This window comes from Pygocentrus nattereri, chromosome 18, assembly GCF_015220715.1.
Source record: "Pygocentrus nattereri isolate fPygNat1 chromosome 18, fPygNat1.pri, whole genome shotgun sequence".
Lineage (NCBI taxonomy): Eukaryota > Metazoa > Chordata > Actinopteri > Characiformes > Serrasalmidae > Pygocentrus > Pygocentrus nattereri.
Window position 1 is genome coordinate 27,722,246 of NC_051228.1, and position 17,241 is coordinate 27,739,486.

The 17,241-nt window shown below is 39.2% G+C and overlaps 1 protein-coding gene across 1 annotated transcript in view; it reads left to right on the plus strand.

Annotated features, from left to right (window-relative positions):
* Nucleotides 1-16,653, plus strand: part of st8sia4 (ST8 alpha-N-acetyl-neuraminide alpha-2,8-sialyltransferase 4) — a 29,093-nt gene extending 12,440 nt beyond the window's left edge. The window contains exons 3-5 of the mRNA XM_017697322.2: nt 3,354-3,611; nt 6,512-6,805; nt 14,833-16,653. Of these exons, the coding sequence (XP_017552811.1) occupies nt 3,354-3,611; nt 6,512-6,805; nt 14,833-15,115 (835 nt within the window). The 3' untranslated portion in view covers nt 15,116-16,653. The remainder of the gene's footprint in view (nt 1-3,353; nt 3,612-6,511; nt 6,806-14,832) is intronic.
* The last annotated feature ends 588 nt before the right edge of the window (nt 16,654-17,241 follow it).

The following is a 17,241-nucleotide window of genomic DNA, read 5'->3' on the forward strand; positions in this document are numbered from 1 at the left end:
CTGAGGGATCGAAGGTCATGGGCATTCAATGTTGGTTTTCTGCCTTGCTGCTTACTTGTAGAGATTTCTCCAGATTCTCTGAATCTTTGATGATATTATGGACTGTAGATGATGAAATGCACGTTGAGAAACGTTGTTCTTAAACTGTTGGACTATTTGCTCACACAGTTGTTCACAAAGTGGGGAACCTCGCCTCATCCTAGCTTGTGCGCCTTTCAGGGATGCTCCCTTTATACCCAATCATGACACTCACCTATTTCCAATTAACCTGTTAATCTGTGGAATGTTTCAAACGGGTGTTTTTTGAGCATTCCTCAACTTTCCCAGTCTTTTCTTGCCCCTGTCCCAACTTTTTTGGAATGTGTTGGAATGTTAGTTCATGTGTGACCGTTATCCCTAAAGCCATAGCTCATATTAGTGTTTGTTTGTGTTTGTCACTGTATATATGTGTGTGTATGTGTTTGCGTGCTTTGTGTGCAGTCCATCGGTGTGTTTGTGTGTGTGTGTGTTGCTTTTTCCCATCACATGTCCCAGTTTTACTTTGGCCTGTTTGTGGGAACGACGGTGTGTTTGTCTTGGACCGAACCATGTCACACTGTGATATGTCTCACTGGCACTTTGGTCACATGACCTATAGTCACTCTGGGTCATCCTTCCGCCAGACCCAATGTTACATCACGCGCGGATGGTGGATAGCAGCGCTGAATACCTCGCACATCCTCTGACCCAGCCATTGGCTTCTATATATTTAAAACAATGTACAACCCCAATTCCAATTAAATTGGGACGTTGTGTAAAACATAAATAAAAACAGAATACAATGATTTGCAAATCCTTTTTAACCTACATTAAATTGAATACACTACAAAGACAAGATATTTAATATTCAAATGGATAAACTTTATTGTTTTTTGCAAATATTCACACATTTTGAATTTGATGCCTGCAACATGTTCCAATGAAGTTGGGACACTGGCAACAAAAGACTGGAAAAGTTTAGGAATGCTCAAAAAAACACCTGTTTGGAACATTCCACAGGTGAACAGGTTAATTAGAAAGAGGTGAGTGTCATGATTGGGTATAAAGTGAGCATCCCTGAAAGGGAGCATGAGCAAATAGTCCAACAGTTTAAGAACAACATTTCTCAATGTGCAATTGCAAGGAATTTAGGGATTTCATCGTCTACAGTCCATAATATCATCAAAAGGTTCAGAGAATCTGGAGAAATCTCTGCAAGTAAGCGGCAAGGCAGAAAACTAGCATTGAATGCCTGTGACCTTCGATCCCTCAGGCAGCACTGCATTAAAAACCGACATCATTCTGTAACAGATTTTACCACATGGGGTCAGGAACACTTCAGAAAACCACTGTCAGTGAACACAGTTCGTCGCTCCATCTACAAGTGCAAGTTAAAACTCCATATATCAAAAGCCATATATCAACAACACCCAGAAACGCCGTCGGCTTCTCTGGGCCCGAGCTCATCTGAGATGGACTGAAGCAAAGTGTAAAAGTGTCCTGTGGTCTGACGAGTCCACATTTCAAATTGTTTTTGGAAATCATGGACATCGTGTCCTCTGGGCCAAAGAGGAAAAGGACTGTCCAGATTGTTATCAGCGCAAAGTTCAAAAGCCAGCATCTCTGATGGTGTGGGGGTGTGTTAGTGCCCATGGCATGGGTAACTTGCACATCTGTGAAGGCACCATTAATGCTGAGAGGTACATACAGGTTTTGGAGCAACATATGCTGCCATACAAGCAACGTCTTTTTCAGGAACGTCCCTGCTTATTTCAGCAAGACAATGCCAAGCCACATTCTGCATGTGTTATAACAGCGTGGCTTCGTAGTAAAAGAGTGCGGGTACTAGACTGGCCTGTCTGCAGTCCGGACCTGTCTCCCATTGAAAATGTGTGGCACATTATGAAGCGCAAAACACGACATGGGAAAGAATTCCACCTACAAAGCTTCAACAATTAGTGTCCTCAGTTCCCAAACGCTTATTGAGTGTTGTTAAATGGAAAGGTGATGTAACACAGTGGTAAACATGCCCCTGTCCCAACTTCTTTGGAACGTGTTGCAGGCATCAAATTCAAAATGAGTGAATATTTGCAAAAAATAATAAAGTTTATCCGTTTGAACATTAAATATCTTGTCTTTGTAGTGTATTCAATTGAATATAGGAGAAAAGGATTTGCAAATCATCATATTCTGTTTTTATTTGTTTTATTTGTTTTATTTGTTTTACAACATCCCAACTTCATTGGAATTGGGGTTGTAATTAGAGGATGTGTGAGATGCAATGAATACATGTCTGTGACTCGTTTTGCATGTGTTTTGTGTTTACAGTCAGTGGACGTGACCCCCACTGGTTCCTTAGCTGTTTTCTTTTTTTTTTTTTATTATTATTATTAACAGTCTCAGAATAAAGTACACCTGGGCCTGTATTATCATAGTTCTTAAAGTAAAAAGTCAATCAGAGATTGGTTTGTGTCTTTTGCATAATGTGAAAGAGAATTACATGAACAGATGACATTAGATCTAATGTCAATGTTGTTACTCTGAGCCTTGATAAGTATGGGCCCTGCTTCGGTTAATCAAACCTACAGGAGCATCTTAATGGCATATCAGGTGTATCTGATTAAAGCTGCTATAGAAGTCTGCAGGAGAACCATCAGGAGAAAAACTGATAAAGCATTGTTTTTTGTACACTATAGCTGCAGACATTTATGAAAACCTTCTTTGCACATAAACATGTTACTGTCTATTATCTCTTTTAAAAAATCTAATTTTTATTTTTTACAAAGTTTATGTTGCTTTTAAGTGTTTGTGACCTTGGTGTTTTCAAAAGGGAAATTTCTTTCTTTTTTTAATTCATGCAAAACTAAATGGTTAAGATGAAACTAAAGTCATTCAGAATGGTATGATGTGAAATGGTCTGAGAAACTTAGTCTGAATTGTTCACAGTGATAGTGATAGGAACCAGATGTCTGAAGACTTTTTAATGCTTCTAAAAACTACTTCACAGAAAGCTTTTACATGAAATAGTTATGAATACATTGCTTGATGCTTGAAAAATTGTATTTCAGTAGTATTGAGAGAAGGTTTAGGCTTAAAACACATTTTAAAAATTTAAATTACTTGCAGCATGGAGGAGTACAACACAGGTTGTTGTAAGGCAAAAATGTATTCTTTAGGATTTATCACAATTTTACATAAACAGCATTACTCATAAAATTCAGAATATGTGATGTATGGTCATTTTAATTAGAAAATGAAATGTGTTTCACATATTGTGACCCCTGGTTCCCATTATCAATGTACCATTTACCTATTGTGTTGTGCTTCATTAAAAGGAAGGACATCCTCCGTTTCTTGGATGCAGAGAGAGACGTGTCTGTGGTCAAGAGCAGCTTTAAACCTGGAGACACCATCCACTACATTCTGGACAGGCACCGGACGCTGAATGTGTCCCACACTCTGCACAGCCTGCTGCCCGAGGTGTCCCCTCTGAAGAACAAGCGTTTCAGGACCTGTGCTGTGGTGGGAAATTCTGGGATTCTGCTCAAGAGCGGATGTGGAAAGGAGATAGACAGCCATGATTTTGTTATACGGTAATTTCCCCTCTGGCTGTTATTCACTTATCGCTTGCCTTCAAGTATTGAGTTCTCTCAGAAATGACCAGGGCATGAGAGTGAAAAGCAGCGGCTGGTAAAAGCCTGTCTCGTAATCTGTTTCCCAGTCTGTCGGTACAGATTGCTTTACCAATCTTGTAACCTATCTCTGCTGAGTTGTTAATTTATGGCAGCTTTAACCAACGTAATCAAATGAATCCCCTTTCATCCAGTCTGCAGGAAAATGGCTTCAAGCCAGAGATTTGTCAGTGCGATCCAGGCAGAATTTCAGATTCAATCTGTCACTGTTTTTCATTGCTGGTGACCTTTTGTTCTATGTGCTATACAACATAAGATTGATAGAAGAAAACAAAAACACATTAGTTAAAAATACGCTTTTAATTGGGGAGGTTGATGTAAATATTTCTTCTAAATAAAAGAGGACACACAAGATTTTTTTTTGATGTAACATAGGGACTGAGGCAGGTTGCAACTGCAAAGTGACTTTGTTAAGGGCATTCCGATACTCATTGTTGTAGCAGGCAGGGGTCAAAACACAGGCAGGCAGGAAAAGATGCAGATCCATAATCAGACAAAACAAAGAGAGTAGCAGGGGTCAAAACCAGTGAAAGCCAAACACAAGAAAAAGGCTCAGAACTCAGGCACTCAACACAGAGACTTTGGAAACACACAGCGGGGAAATAAGGAGTACATGTTACAGTCTTAATGAGTACAAAAGGAGCCACAGGTGTGTGGGAGAGGAGAGTGAATGGAGTCCAAGTCGCTCCAAAAGGTTGGGGGGTGGAGGTGGAGGCCACTGGTGACAACCAGTAGAAAGTCCAGAGGGGCGGCAATCCATCAACTAGGTCAGAGGGGACAGGGGCAGGACCAGCATTGCAGACCAGCTGGAGCGACTTTGAGAACCACAGCAGGAGGAGCACAGGTGACCACAACAGGGGGAGCAGTAGCACTGGAAGCCAGCACTGGATCAACACAGACAGCCAGCACGGAAGCCACGCAGGAAACCAGCGAAGACGTTTGGAGGATAGGACCAGGAGCCACCCGGGTCACAGGATCAGGAAGTGGAGCCACCCAGGGTGCAGGCACAGGAAGTGGAGCTGCTGGGGCGCAGGAACTGGAACTAGAGCCGCCCAGGGCGCAGGAACAGGAACTGGAGTCACAGAGACTATTAAGTCAGGAGACACCAAGACGACGGGCAGGTCAGGGAACAAGGTGGTTGCACCGACATCCTTGGCTGCCAGCTGAGCCTGCTGCGATATCCACAGACCCAGGCCAGCCTGCTGCCTAAGAACCATACTCTGTCTCCCTAGCGATCTCCAAAGCACTAGGCAGCACCTTGAGACCTTCTTCTGCCATTGGGGACCCCTCATCCATTATGTCCCCATTACCCCACTCGGCGACACAGGGAATGGTGAGATCCTTCCAGCCCCCACCCTGAACTTGGGAAACTTCATCCTTCTCTGGCAATGAGTCAAAGGCAGGCTGTAAGAGACCCCAGAACTTCTCTAGTGAGTGAGCTGCCTCACTATCTGAGGCCCACTTAAGAGCCGCCTGGTCTAAGGCAGCCCCTCACAACAACTTTACGAGACCACTTTGGAGTCCTCAGACTGAAATGACTCCTTAAAGTAGGCCAAATAGCAGAGGCACTCACCCACTAAAGTTCCTCCACAGCTCTGGCTCCCCATGGTAAAAGCTGGGGTAATCTGGTGGTATGGAAACAGGCTTGTTCATAGGTGAGGGTTTGAAGCCTCTGTGAAGTCTTCTGTAATGTAGGGGCTGAAGCAGGTTGCAAGTGATAGCTGATCTCCTAAGTGGTTACTTAAAAATTTAATAGCATGGTCTATGCTGTGATGTATCAAAGCAGTCCTATTTTGGTCTGGCAGAATTGCCATGGGAATCTTACTAGAGTTTTTAAAGAGTCCATAAAGAGCTGTTGCTCAGATTCACATTTGCTTGGGTTAAAATAGCTCTGGGAACAACACGTGCTCTATATACACTGCAGTGCTCATACATACTGTCTGTAGTAGGGCTACACTGATGGGGAGTTTCTGAGCCAGTAATAAGTAATAAGCCATAATAAACACCTTGTTGTGACCCATATTCTTATTAATCATCAATCATTCACTCATTTGTCTATTCATTTATTAGTTTATTTATTTATGTTTCAGTGCTTGACAGCTACACATCCTTTTAGACCCATAGTTTTGAGTTGTCTTCTTACAGTGGAACAATGCACAGAAACACCTGTGGATTTTCTCAGATGTGAAGCAAGAGTGGAGCTTGGTTTTCTCCTCTCTCACACAGATGAAATCACTGTTTATCTGATGCTGACAGTCTTGGTGGTCTACCAGGTCTTGCATGTTTTCCCCTTCTGTAAGCAAGTGGATCATCTTACCAGCTTTCTCAATTATTTTAGAATCACCTGTGGCTCCATTTGTCATACTGGACGCATCTAGCATTACTTAGTTTATAACCTCCTAGCATCTTACTAACTGAGTCTAGCATTTATTAAAGACATCGATTTCAATTTTTGAATGGTAGTGTATGAATTATAGTGTGGACAAAAAGTTAAATTGCCATTTATTGAAATGCCATATCAGTGCATCTCTAGTCTGTATAAATGTTAGGAAAAACTATCCTGTATTAAAGTGACTAACCAAAAGAAAACATGGAAAGAAAACTATGGTTATGACATGCAGGCCTGATAAATGTTCTAGCTTTGACATATGAACAAGAATGTTCCTTTTTCCATCCATTGAAGCACACATTTTTATGCTGCCTCATACCTCTTTCATTGCATATGACTAACACCCTATAGGCAGCCTGAGGGCCTTTCATTGCAGCTCTAACGTTTGTCTTTTCCTATGGCTTTCGCTCAGATGTAACCTGGCCCCCCTGGTTGAGTTTGCAGAAGATGTGGGTTTGAAGTCGGATTTTACCACCATGAACCCATCTGTGATCCAGCGGGTGTACGGCGGACTGCGGAACGAGACGGTGCGGGAACACTTTGTGGAGCGGCTTGGGATGTTGAACGACAGCGTCCTGTGGATTCCCGCTTTCATGGTGAAGGGCGGAGAAAAGCACGTAGAGGGCGTCAATGAGCTCATCCTTAAGCGAAAGCTTCCGGTGCACATGGCCTACCCCTCACTCCGCCTGATTCATGCCGTCAGAGGGTGAGTCACACGAGCAGATAGAGAACCCATATGTACCTACACATATATACATATATATATATATATATATATATATATATATATATATATATATATATATATATATATATATATATATATATAATGATATATATGTGATATTATAAATATATATCATATATTTCAACACTCACTACTCAGTCTTCAAATCCATAGTGTCCAGAAGCTATTTTGGTATATTAAGGAACGTTGTTATATTGTCATGACAAAAAACCAACACACTTAAATAAGTACATCTGTTCAGCTCCGCCCATTCATGTTGTAGTAATAAGGAGTGTTTCAGCCTGTATTGCTTTTTTAAATGAGGCACAGAACAGGGCAGCCTGTCAGAACAGATGTCATTTACATCTTATAGGCACTTAATAAGGTGATAAAGTGAGGGTCGAAATGCTCAAATAAAAATGAATTACAAAGGATTTTTGGGACATACACTACATAAATTGTCACAAGCGGGCCGCACTAGCATACCGGCGCTTTTAAGAGAATAAGAACAGTAACCCAGTAATAAAAGCAAATGTCTCTTGTGTAATGAATGGGGATTAAATGAATGTGCTAGCAGTGGAGGAAGCTTTTCATGAACAAGGTGTAGTAATGGTCTTGTCTATCTATGTATGTGTGTATATATATATATATATATATATATATATATATATATATATGTTTTTGTGTGTTATGTAGATGTGAATAGAGGGTAATAGAAGAGTATCTGAACAGACGGTAACTAGAAAAGATTTTTAGAAAAGAAACTCATGAGTCACTGAGCTTTTACAATGTGTTACCACAGCACAAAGAGTAATAAATAGTAAACCTTTTCTTGGTAATGTTTAATAAAAACAAACAAAAAAAACAAATAAAATTTTAGCACCAACTCTTTTCATTAACATTTATTGTGTTAGTTCATATTGACATATTAGTACATTATTGAGTTTCATACTGTTGTCTAATGACCTTGTAGGCTATAATGAAAGTGAATATCTCTATATGGCTATAAACCTTCTGTATTTTGTTTTAGTATGAAACAGGCTGTACACAAACTGTCTTTATTTTGCACCTTCTTAAAGCTTTTCATGAAATCCGTCTGGTTCATTGGTGTGATAACGGCCCACAGTTTGTTTCAAAACTTCACAACAAACACTATCAAAAAGTATTTGTGCAAAAGCTTTCAAGCAGTTGGTACCACTTGTAAGAATTTGCTGTTTAAAACTGGTCCAATAGAACAGTTGCCAGTCCAGTCAGAACATGACAGCTTGGCCTTTGGTGGAAAAGAATGCATCACTGTGGAGGTTGCTCTCCTTGAACATGGTGGAAGGCTTTAGTCATCGTATATTTACCTCCTGTATCCCAAAATTGCGGCTTTGAGATGCACATCAGACATTCCTGTCGGGTCTCCTCATTTGCTCGCTGCACGCTTTCATTCTCGACATAGTACATGGTATCAAAATTGCAGACGTTGCGAATAAAGCTCGTTTGAAGACAAAAGAAGGGAGCATCGATCGACATAAATTGGCGTGAAGAGCCCAGGCCTGGCAGTGTTAGCCAGCAGGGAACCCCACAGCTTCTGCCCTCTGATTGTCATCTCCTAAAATCAAAGCCAGCCTGCAGACAGCCACCTGTGGAGCATCTTTACAAGGCCGTGCTCAGCGGGCTTAAAGACAACCCGGTGATTACACGCTCTCCTCTCAGTCAGGGTGAGCAGTGGCTGGATGCAGGCTGGAAAGGCCCTAAAGTCTTAATCTTCCATATTGTCTTAAATTGTTGAAAAACCTTGCATCTTAGAAATGTTAATGTAGGGTCTATGTTAATATAGCGAGATTGTAGTCCACATAATTTTGGACCATTTCTGTTGGTCTATTGGTCCTTAAACATTCACACAATGTTTAGAGGCTTTTTTTTAAATGATGTTGAATAAATTAATGAATAAATAAATGGAGTTACATGATTTTGATATGACAACAGTGAAATAATAGCTGCACTCCAAATGCTAGGCTGCAGTCTAGGTGGGATGCATTTATAGACCAATAGCCGCTTGCATGAACCATCTTAAGTATGCATCTTAATTTAAAATGAAATGCTTGTTGAAACTGTTAAAAACTGAAATGTTGAAACTTAAACTAAAGGTCTAAATCACAATTTACAAGCATGAAATTTTTCTTTACTTTCCACTTAAACATTTCTGCAGAAGGTTTACGTTTTTTTATGCAAATTACCACGATTTGTTTATTGAAGGTTGTTCCAATCAGAAGGATTTTAAAACAGCTTAGAAATGCAGCCTACACACAGCCATGTGTATGGATGGATGGATGGATGGATGGATGGATGGATGGATGGATGGATGGATGGATGGATGGATGGATGGATGGCTGGATGGATGGATGAGGATGGAAGGAGTGCTATTGATCTTCAGAGAAATTGCAGTGTTACGGTAGCAGCAACCCAAACACACAAAACATCACAAAAATAAATTAAACACCAGACAAAAAAAGGGAACAAAGGAGACATACACTCTTCAGCTGTATGCAAATTTACCAGACAGAATAATACAAGATAGTTAAAGTAGTGGAAACCATCTTTAAGTTTGAAAGTTGTCCATATATATATATATATATATATACACATATATACAAGTTTTTTTTTATATAAAACATTGTTATACAGTTCCATAAACCATGTAAATCTATTACAGACTGTTTAATAACTGCAATTTGGATGAATGGTACACAGTTTGATTTGAGCTAATTACTTATATGCTTCCATTACTTCTTAGCTACATAAATACATTCATACAGACACACTGTGGATTTGTTATATGGTTAGCTGTTAGTTTTAATGGTTAGCTAGGTGAGTTCTAATGTTGTTAGCACATATGCTAGCAGAATGAATGTTAATCTGGTTATATTTTCACTCTCAAGAATAAAATGGACGCTTTGACTCCACATGATTCTCTGTAACTGTGTGAATGTGTGTGTATTATGTCAACAGCTGAGACAGAGTTTACTTGCTATGTAAGTAAACATAGCTAGGAAGCAAAATAGCTAATCAGCATTTTTGGCCACTTTAGACCTGTACCTAAACAGTGATATACAAAGAACAAGGAAAGATAATCAAATTGTTAATCAAACTTATTTATATAGCAGTTAATAATCAGCTAAAATTTCATGATTGTGACTGGCGCACTTGTAAGTGTTGTCAGGTGTATGATGTAGTGACGATTGTATAGTGTAAATGTTCAGTTTTATTTTCTTTTTTTACATTTTATTTTATAATATTACATTATTACAGTAATTCAGGGCCTCAGAAATTGGCTTTTTTAATAAGATTCATTCTCCCTACGCAAGCCTACCCAGTCAAATTGGAATTGTATATGTAAACTTGAGATTCGATACTGAAGATATGTCCATTTCTACCATTGTTTTCATCAGTTTTCTGGAAATTTGGTACTAACAAAGCTTTTTTACTTTAAAGGCTGAAATGGGCTTTGTGAAAATGTCAAAGCAAACACGTGACTTCGGCGAACCTAGGGAAAGAGATGAATGGATCATAAACATTTTTTATGCACACTGTAGCATGTGTTTTTATTTATGATGATTAGGTTTAGACTATAAGTGGTTTGGTTCTGGGTTTAAGTTTAGTGAGGCTGAAACTAACATCTTCTTTGCCAACTTCTTATTCAGATTTCCTTTCTACTTTTAATGGTGCAGAAGTCACCGGAGCCAGAATGCAATTGCAGCACCATTTATGGTAAAACAAAGAACTGAACAAAAAAAGCTATAAAAAGCTCATGTCAGCTTAGTTCAAGTTTGTGCAGTAATGGAAAGATGATGAATGGCGCTGCTGAACGTCGCTGACTGACGGCGATGGTGTGTGCACATTCATTAAAACAAAGGTTTTACGTTTTGGATGCTGTGTGTATGTCGACCCTTAGGGCCCATGAGCAGGTTAAAGCTCATTCTACTGCTCATTACACTGTATGTTTTATTATTAAGGGTGTTTCAAAAATAACATTATAGAATAAAAATAAGCAACTAAAAATAACAAGCAGACAAATTCATGTTCTCTCTTTGGCTTGGGGTGGCTTAGGCAACTTTCTATCAGTCCAAAACAAACATCTTTGCAGGCCAGTTTTGGGCTTTTTGGCAGCCAGGGATTAGTTTATGTGCCAGCTTTTTAGAATGTATAATGATGGGTTATCAAAAATCACTCCTTTGAAAATGGAAATTCAAAATTTCTGCACATTTAAATGCTTAAATGTAAACAAAGTCATTCAAAGTAATTTGATGTTAAATGCTCTGTTCTAGAGAAGCCAAAACACAGTGTTCACAGTGGTGGTGATAGGAACCAAAACTCTGAAGTGTTTAATGCCTCTAAAACCCTCACAGAAAACTATTACACACAATGAATTTGAATACAATGCCTGATATCTGATGAATTGTTTTGCTATAGTTTTGAGATAAGCTTCTGGACAAGCATGTGTTTTAATCCATTCATGGAAGAGATGTACTTGCAGGGTATTTAAAGGCAAAATAGTCCCCAGATAAACATATTGTGTCAGATTTACTATTAAATCTTACTGTCATAAACATTACAAAAAAATCAGGAAGTAGATCCACTGGTGGTTTTGGATAGTAAGTAAAATGGCTATTTTATATATTTGTGTATAGATTGTGACTCCTAGTTCTTATCACCACCACTGTAAAGAAATCAGAGTTTCTATACAGTGAACCATTTATGCTATCATTTATTTATGCTTCTCAGTTGACGATCATCCACATCGGCAGTATTTTCTCAAATTTCACATGGAAAATTTCACATGGCCTTCTTTCTGATGACGTGACAGAGTGGCCTTGGTAGACCGTTTTCATTAACTAGTACAAATGAGACATTTTGATTGGATATTGCCTACCTTTCTCGGTTGCAGCATAGCTTTTGGAAGCTTTTGGCTTATACTTTCATTTTGAATTCCATGGTGATGGAGGGAAATGTAATTCGGCCAAAAGTGCAATCGCATTTTCAGCCTTCAAAACAGTTCTTAAAAGACTTGCGGGAGAGTATACTCGAATCTGTTAAATTAGTTTTCGTAGAGCTAGCCGGTGTTGGGAATGAGGCTATTATGCTTCTCAGCTGGAGTCTTTACATCTAGTGATCTTTTAAGCATGCACACACTCCTGAGGGGGTCTACGATTTCCTTTGAAGGTACTTCAATGCAGAAAATGCACAAAAACTTGAAAATATAATCTCTAGTATGTTTCCTTAACAGCTATTGGTCAGTTGGTTGGTTTGATCACTGTCTTCAAAAGGTAGTCACTCTAGCCACGTAATTCTGTGGGCACATCTGATGTTCTTGTGAGTTACCATGGCAGCCAAGCACCTTTCTCTTTTCAATGACACCTTCAGACCAGCCTGCTTCAGTGCTAAATATAGGCCTCTGAAGGGTGAAGCGGTTCTCAGTCAGGGCGACTAACCCTGGAGGCTGCCACTTAATACTAGATTGGATCGAACTCTTGAAGTAGTACTGAAGCCCTTATTATTTATGACTGACATTGAAATAAACCATAGTTGGCGAATACAAGTTTAAGCTCCAGACAGGAATTGCTGAATCAGGATCGGCACTATGGTCAAGCCTGTTCTCACGCTTCCAGGGCTGGTTCTGCTTTTACAGCTAGAATATGTGATAAACAGTCATACTGCATGTTTTAGCAGCTGCAGTCCTGTAACGTTGCAGTTGAGAGTCTGTAGTTAAGTCTGTATCTGACTGGTCTTGTGAAAGTGTAAGCAACTTTCCAGCAAGTATTTAACTTGAGTGTTAGGGCTAAGGTGTGGAATATACTAGAAGTCAAAATGTATTACTTTTTCTTTGCTGTATTATTCAAATGTAATTACGAATTGAATTACATACAGTACTTGGCAAAAGCCAGAGACCTTCCTATATTTATTTAATTTCCAGTAAATACAGCCATTATGTTACAGAGATATGAAGATCAAAAGATAATCCTAACAACCGTGCATCAGATAAACAGTACTTAAAGCTTTCATCTTCGAGAGAGAGGAGAAAATAAAGCTCTGCTTTTGCTTCAGATCTGAAACTATGCACAGGTGGTTCTGTCCATGCTTCCACTGTGAGAAGACAAATCCACTCTGAAAGGATGTATAGGTGTCAAGAAGCCATTACAGAGAAATAGAAATAGGTAAAAAAGAAGAACATTTGCTAATCAAACTGAGGGCCAATCCCATTTTACCTCTAACCCCTGCCACTTAGCCCTTAGCCCTTCGTTTTGCATGTTCATGCCTAGGGGTAGGGGGTCTTGATTTTTGATGACATAGAGGGGTGGGGCGAAGTGTTAGGGCTACACAGCACTTCAAACTGACATTTTTCAGAGGAAGATTCCAAATGGGGTTTTATGACAGTGTTTTATAAACACTGGCTGTGCAAGCGACCAAAGAAACCCAAATAATTTCTCAGTTAAAAACAATACTCACGGTTATATCTTTGTTTAATGTCGTTACAATGTTATAATGGTTCTTTTCTTTAAAACAGGCATAAAATCAGTATTAGAACGTTGATGTCTCGTGGCTAGATAGCAAAATTTCCCATTCCACCTTGAATGGCCCACCAGCTACATTCTGGTGCTTTAGGCTGTACCATTTAAGGTGGAACTGGAAAATTCAAACAAGAAGCTGACGAGTAGCTGACTTCAGCCTCATAGCTGACTTCAATGTGGTGATTGAAAGCTTATAACTGATTGGATCTTATTTTATTTCTTTATTTTCAATCAAAATAAAAACGTAGCCATAGTTTTTCCCAGACTTTTGTAAATGTGGTGTTTATCATCATGCTGGTATATTTTGTCTGTTATAAACCTCAGAGCAGACCTCACAAAAACTAAATATTGTGATGTTTCTTTAAAGTACATCCGTACTGAATTATTGATAAATGCAAATAAGCAAATTAAATCTGTTTGCCTGTTCAAATAACCTTCTGGTTCACAGTGCTGCATTTTGTATGATAATGCCTCTCCCGTCTAACATTTTATTCATTCACTAAAAATTAATAGCTCATAAAGTGATGCCTCATTAAAATGCAATGTGCGTACCTGCATTATCACTGAAATTTGCAAGCATACCAAAGGACAGCTTGGTTATGCAGGACGGCGCCCTCAGCACAAAGTCAATAGACCATTACATCATTAAGACAGGCAAATTATGGCCTAATTTGTCATTCAATTACAGATTCACCAAAATTACATCTTGCATTAGACTAGACTTTTCATGAGTATGTTAGAGACAGCTTGGTTATGAGAATGGCAGCTACTTAGCTGCTGCATTTTGCATAGCCTAATCATATTCTTAGTTGATTACACAGAATTATATATGATAAGGCCCTTCTACAATCTAATATTCTCAGTGCCAGCCTGGGGGTGATGTGATTTATATAAGCCAAAGCAGACATTAAAGGGCTTGTCTTCAATTTTTATTGTTTTTAACTTTTTCCCCTGAAGTCTTCTTTTGTGTGGTTTTAGGTATCAAACAATAGTCATAATTAGTTTTTACATGACCATTTTCCAACCTTTCTTTACCTCTTAGAACTAAACAGGCTGTTTTTACTGTTGTTTAAGAATGATGTGTAACTGAAATCTGTACTGATTGGCTGCTCTGTATTCAAAAAAGCAGTCCTGGCTCAAACGCTCCTTTATAACCTTAACATGAGTGGGTGGAGCTAAACTGTTGTAGTCTGAACTGGTGGTTATATAGCCATGTGTTAATTTGTGTGATTTCACAAAAAACACTGGATTCAAACATTTTTTGCAGCTTTTTTTCCAAAAATGGGCCTTAGAGACTGACGAGCAAATGGTATATTTTGAAATGTTATGTTTACACACTATATAATTTCCAAAAAGCAAGGACAGTTCAGTCTTCTGTGATAAGGACTCTTATGAAGCAAAGTGATTGATGAAACATGCATTAAATTACATCCATCTGCTTTTGTTTGTCAGGTACTGGCTCACAAACAAGGTAAATATCAAGCGCCCCAGCACCGGACTGTTGATGTACACCATGGCCACACGCTTCTGTGACGAGATCCATCTGTATGGATTTTGGCCGTTTCCTAAAGATGCTGCTGGAAATCCTGTGAAGTATCATTATTACGACACGCTTAAGTACCGGTACTTCTCCCGTGCGGGCCCTCACCGGATGCCACTCGAGTTCAAGACGTTGAAAATGTTACACAGCAAAGGAGCCCTGAAGCTGATGACATCTACATGTAGACAAGCTTGACGGGCACCAGTTGGTCATAGTTATGTCACTCTGTGCCACTAGTGATCAAAAGGACAGCAGAGTCACTCATATGACACTTGAATATTTGAGTGTCTGAACCATTTGAAGCTCTGAGTGTGCCTTCGGTTGGACATTTGAAAGGCATAATCTGCACATTGTGTGGTAGTTTGTGTCAAAAATGGTTGAAAAGTGCTCTATTGTATCATATTTCAGTAACAAAATCCCCATCGGTGAGCTGATCTCTTGATTCACGAACATTCAACTGTCACAGTTACAGACACCTTGCAATAGTTTGGCTAATGAAAGAAGCCTCTTCGGTTGTTTTAAAACTGAATGTAATATGGCTGTTCTCAGTGATACCACCTTAAAATGAGTAACTTTGTTACTGCTGTAAGCGGGTGTCTTAATGATCCCAAAGAGCCTGATATTCTAGCTAATGTTTTCCTTGAGAGATTGTATTGTTCTTCAGTGCTGTACTTTTTAGGATTTAGAGGCCTTTGTGCAAATTATTTTTATATCAGTCTAAAACATACAACCCGTACATTTTTAAATTGGCTGTGTCAAATGTCAACATGTCACACTAATGTGTCGGCTGTGTTTAGTTGACTTTTTGAAATCTAGATGATGTAATATCCTGTATGTCTGAATGTATCTCAGTTTAGACCAGTGGTGTCAATGCTAAAAGGTCTGTTTAATAGAATGGTAGACTGGTAATTATATTTCTGGAATGTACTGCATATTTATTGAACTTGTGGACACTGGGACTGTACACTCCAGCACCAGGCACTAGTTTTCAGCCAAGCCCATTCTTTACCTTCTGTCGTTTCAAGGCCTGGATATACTGAACTGCTTCTCTCTCAGATGTGCGAGTAGTGAATGAGCTGAAACCGTTGTCAAAATCATCAGATGTACCATCAGATGTTCTAAATATTTATGCTGCTTTCCCCCTTTCAATATTGCTTAGTGTATCCAGGCCTTTGGTACAGTTTTTCATTCAGACATTTGAATGACGGTTTGCTCTCTGTAGCACTGTACATATGTACGAATGTAAAGATGCTTTCATTTGTTCACAGCAGAAACTTACTACTTGACAAAGACTGAATATTGTAATGTATCTTATGCACTGAACAGCTGGAGTTAGTAAGTCACAGGCTTATTTTTTAGTCTTTCTTCAGAGATGTGTTGATGTCTCCATTTTTTTAAAACATGGCATATATTCTTAAATTGAACCATGTAGTGGTAAAAGAAGACTTGGGCCATGTGTCATGCTATTTATTATTACAGAAAACTGCTGTTATTTTTATTTCAGGGTTTTCATTTTGTATGTTTTCCTTGTCTGTAATTTATATTGCAATTTTTTGTACTTTGAATCAAACTGACCAAGATGTTGAATGTGATAGGCTTTGGATCATTTTTAGAGAATTTGATACTTATTGTTTTGCTATAATTGCAGCTTTAAAACTGATTTCACTTTTTTTCCAAAATCAAGTTTATATGTTTGTAGAAATTTTAGAAAATAAAATACATTCTTGACCCCCCTACTGTGTGTGTGTGTGTGTGTGTGTGTGTGTGTGTGTGTGTGTGTGTGTGTGTGTGTCTGTCTGTCTGTCTGTCTGTTTTCTCTTTGTGGTGCCTAAATTTGCTCATGATAGTGGACAACATGAAGCGCCACTGTCCGCCTCTGCTTAAACAGTTCTTTAAACATTAAGGCAATGGAAATATCTCTGCGTGTTTGTGTCTCAGGTCAATTCTGAATTCAGGTTTTGGCTGTTTGGCGCCCCCTTTCGGCCACTCGCTGCACTGACCGCAAAGTGGTTCTTCCCGCCCGCATTCCGACAAGCCCCGCCTTCCCGCCTGGCTACGACTGGCTAATACTGTCCCTCCTCCCCTCCACGATTGGCTAGTACTTCACAGGGATTCCGGGACCAAGCGTATGATGGTAAAAGGTGAAAGCTCATCCGTCTTGGGGATATTGTGTAGTTCCCATAAAAAAAAAGAATAATATGCACCAGGAGATTCGTATGGTCGTTAGATATCCCCATAAAAGTCTCTCATCAGCCCCCTGTGAGTACAGCAATGCTAGTTTAATGTTGGGGATTTTCAGAAGAAATTCACACAACTCGAAG